The following is a 3,923-nucleotide window of genomic DNA, read 5'->3' on the forward strand; positions in this document are numbered from 1 at the left end:
ATCATTTCCAGAATGGAAGTGGAAAGACATTGCGATGGATTTTGTGGTTGGTTTGCCCAGGATCACAGGAATGTATGACTCAATTTGGGTCGTAATGGATCGCTTTACAAAGTCAGCGCATTTCTTGCCTGTAAAGGTAACAAATACAGTAGATCAGTATGTTGACATGTATGTGAAAGAGATTGTTCACCTTCATGGGGTACCAAAGTCCATTGTCTCAGATAGAGATCCTAAATTTACATCGAAGTTCTAGGTGAGTTTACAGAAAGCTATGGGTACTAGTTTGAAGTTCAACACGGTCTTTCATCCTCAAATGGATGGGAAGTCTGAATGAACTATTTAAATACTTGAAGACTTATCACGAGCTTGTGTCATGGATTTTGGAGGTACGTGGAGCAAAGATTTTCCTCTGGTTGAATTCTCCTACAATAATAGTTACCAAAGTACCATAAGAATGGCTCCCTACGAGCTGCTGTATGGTAGAAAATATCATTCCCCAATTCACTGGGACAAAATAGGAGAACAGAAATATTTAGGCCATGAGTATGTCCAGAAGACAAATGAGGCAATAGATAAGATTAAAGCTCAGATGCGTGCTTCGCAGAGCAGGCAGAAAAGTTATGCAGATCCCAAGCGTCGGGACATTACATTTCAGCTAGGATATCATGTTTTCATGCGTGTGTCACCAATGCAAGGAATCAGGTGCTTTGAGAATAAAGGCAAGCAAAGTCCTAGGTTTATAGAACCTTTTGAAATACTTGAGAAGGTTGGACAGGTTGCTTATTGGTTAGCCTTACCACCAACATTATCAGTTGTGCATAATGTATTTCATATTTTGATGTTGAGGAAGTACGTATCTGATCTAATGCATATCCTAAGTTATGAGGCATTAGAGTTACAACCGGACCTGTCTTATGATGAACAGCCAGTACAAATTCTCGACAGAAAAGAGAAGGTCCTTCGAAGAAAAACCATAGCATTAGTTAAATTACTCTGGCAAAATAGTAAAGTGGAAGAGGCCACTTGGGAATTAGAGTCTAACATGAGGACTCAACTGTTGGGTTTTATGCCCTAAATAAAACTCCAATTCAATGTAATCCATTTTATTCAACATTAATAAAGAAACATAAGTATTTTTCATTCATTTGTGTATGTTTTGGTTCATCTTATCAATTGCTTGTCTATTTGATTTATAAATTCATCTGAAACCCTTTTCAGATACTTGATCCTGTTTATTGTGTTGTCAACACATTGGAAAGTAAACATGACTATGTAAATAAAGATTCCTAGATTTATCAGACACAGGGTTTTACTGATATGACAATCTACAACAGAGTTTACTTCTATTTGGAGAAATGCTATGTTCTTTCCAGAGCATTGGTTAAAGTAAAGCTCAGGTTAGGTGCATGGAGTATGCATCGGAAGGGACCGATATTGAACTTTGACATAGATTTAATTAAACTTACCGTAATATCTATTCAAGTCAATATCGCCTTGTTGATCCTAGATCACATGATCTTAATCCTGATATGATTAGGTTCAATCTCAATAGTGTTATTTGTGTTCTTTGATTTGTTAGTTAAGCCTACTTTTGGGTCAGGGTGATACGTACATTTTGGGAACACGGTAGTGCAATTGAGTGGGAGCGCTAACATAAATATGGAATTTATAGCTTCTATCTGGCGAATAGAAAGTAAAGGATGATTTCCTTCGAGCTTGACCAAACGAAAATAAATGGTGGAGTACTCATTTCACATAGCTGAAATATCATTTATACGGGGTTAAGTGTTTTAAGGATAAAATACATTGTAGGGTGTTACGGTAATCTAATCCCTTTACAGTGTAGATCATTCATATAGAGGATCATTGATCAAATTAGGATTATAACAATGGATAACTAATGACGTGTCTCTATGGTGGAACATATAGAGCGTTCTATATACTGAGAGTGCAATTCTAAGTTCTACGCGTGGATTCAACGAAGAATTAATAAGTGAGTGAATTTAGGTTATAAATTCTTGATCTGCTTATTGGAAGCTCGGTTATATAGACCCATTGTCCCCCCACTAGTTGAGACAATATTACTTGTAAGACTCATTTAATTGGTTTTGATTAATCAATTATAATTCTCAAATTAGACTATGTCTATTTGTGAATTTTTCACTAAGTAAGGGCGAAATTGTAAAGAAAGAGTTTTTAGGGCATATTTGTTAATTAAGATAATTTGTATGGTTCAATTAATAAATATGATAAATGAAAATATTATTTAATAATTATTTACAGTTATTAAATAGTTATAATTGGCATTTAAATGGTTGAATTTGAAAATTGGCGTTTTTGAGAAAATGAGATGCAGAAATGATAAAACTGCAAAATTTGCAAAAGTGAGGCCCAAATCCATATAGCCTTGGCCGGCCACTTTAATAGGGTTTATCATCTGATATTTTCATTATTTTAATGCCAAATAATTCAAACCTAACCCTATGTGGTATGCTATAAATAGATAGTGAAGGCTTCAGGAAATATATACTTTCACATCTTGTTTCCTTCAGAGAAAAACATGAGCCTTCTCTCTAAACCTAGCTGTCACCTTCACCCTCTTCTTCTTCCTTGAATAATTTCGAACCTCTTAGTGATAGAGTAGTGCCCACACACAGCAAGTGATACCTCAATCATAGTGAGGAAGATCGTGAAGAAAGACATTCAACAAGAAGGAGATTCAACACTAAAGAAAGGAGAGAAAGAGATCTAGTTTCAGATCTTGATAATACTCTGCGACATAAAGGATACAAGGGTTAGAGATCTGAACGGAAGGAGACATATTATTCTGCTGCACCCAATGTAAGGTTTCTCATACTTTATATGTGTTTAATTTATAATCGTTTTAGAAGTTCATATTTAGGGTGTTAATCAACGTACTTGTGAGTAGGTCTAAGATCCTTGTAAAATAATTTCCAACAACTGGCCTCAGAGCCAGGTTAATTGATTTGCTTGCAAGAAATTTGGACCTAAAACGATTTGTTTGTTTTTTGGATGGTATCATGTTGTTTTGTGTGTTGTACGATGATTGATTGATGTTTGTGGATTTTCGTGAAACATAATTGAAAATCTGTTTCTGAAATTATTTTTATTGGATAGTTTGGGAAAAATTAAGCAATTTACTTTTTTACAGAACTCAATTTCGATTTTATTTGAATTAGTTATGATTTTTTGAAAATCGGAAAAATTTCGGGATGGTGCAACCACCCCACGCGCGTGGATGAGGGGCTTCCCTCGGACACCACGCGCACAGACACGGAATTCTGTCTGAAAAACCTCCTTACGCGTGCGGAGAGACCGCATGCAGCCTCCTGCACTGGGTTTTCACGGTCAAGCAGGCCATCTCGTGCGCACGGGCAGTATGTAATGCATACTGTCTGTACCACATGCAATTTTTTCCAATTTTTCAATTTTTTCATGCTTTTTCATGGAATTAACTTCCGATTTTTTGTGTAGTTTTGTATTTTGATTCTTACTTTTCAATTTTCAAATCTAATATCAGAAATAAATTAATTTAAATTTTTTAAAATTAATTTTAGATATTAGTGTAATTTGAATTTGAAAATAACTAAAAATCTATTTTTTTGCTTGATTTTATATCTTATTTTTAAATTTGATTATTTTATCTTATTTTTTAAATTTAAAGGTCAGATATTAAATAGTTTCTAAATTAATTTTTTTTTAAATTATTTGACCTTATTTAAATTTAAAATAAGATTACTATAATCATGTAATTTTAAATAGAAGTAAGATATTTTGTTAACTTTTAAATTTTGTTATTTTTTTATTTAAATTAAATTATAAAATCTGAAAAAATATTTTTTTTATTTTATATTTAATTTATAAAATAACTTTAAAAATTTAAAAGGTGGTTAGCAATTATT

At 33.3% G+C, this 3,923-nt stretch overlaps 1 protein-coding gene across 1 annotated transcript; it reads left to right on the top strand.

Annotated features, from left to right (window-relative positions):
• Positions 1 to 373: 373 nt before the first annotated feature.
• On the top strand, positions 374 to 1,075 carry LOC115717770 (uncharacterized). Its single transcript, XM_030646745.2, has one exon. The coding sequence runs from the start codon at positions 374 to 376 to the stop codon at positions 1,073 to 1,075; it is 702 nt and encodes a 233-aa protein (XP_030502605.2).
• Positions 1,076 to 3,923: the final 2,848 nt, after the last annotated feature.

This window comes from Cannabis sativa, chromosome 5, assembly GCF_029168945.1.
Source record: "Cannabis sativa cultivar Pink pepper isolate KNU-18-1 chromosome 5, ASM2916894v1, whole genome shotgun sequence".
Classification (NCBI taxonomy): domain Eukaryota; kingdom Viridiplantae; phylum Streptophyta; class Magnoliopsida; order Rosales; family Cannabaceae; genus Cannabis; species Cannabis sativa.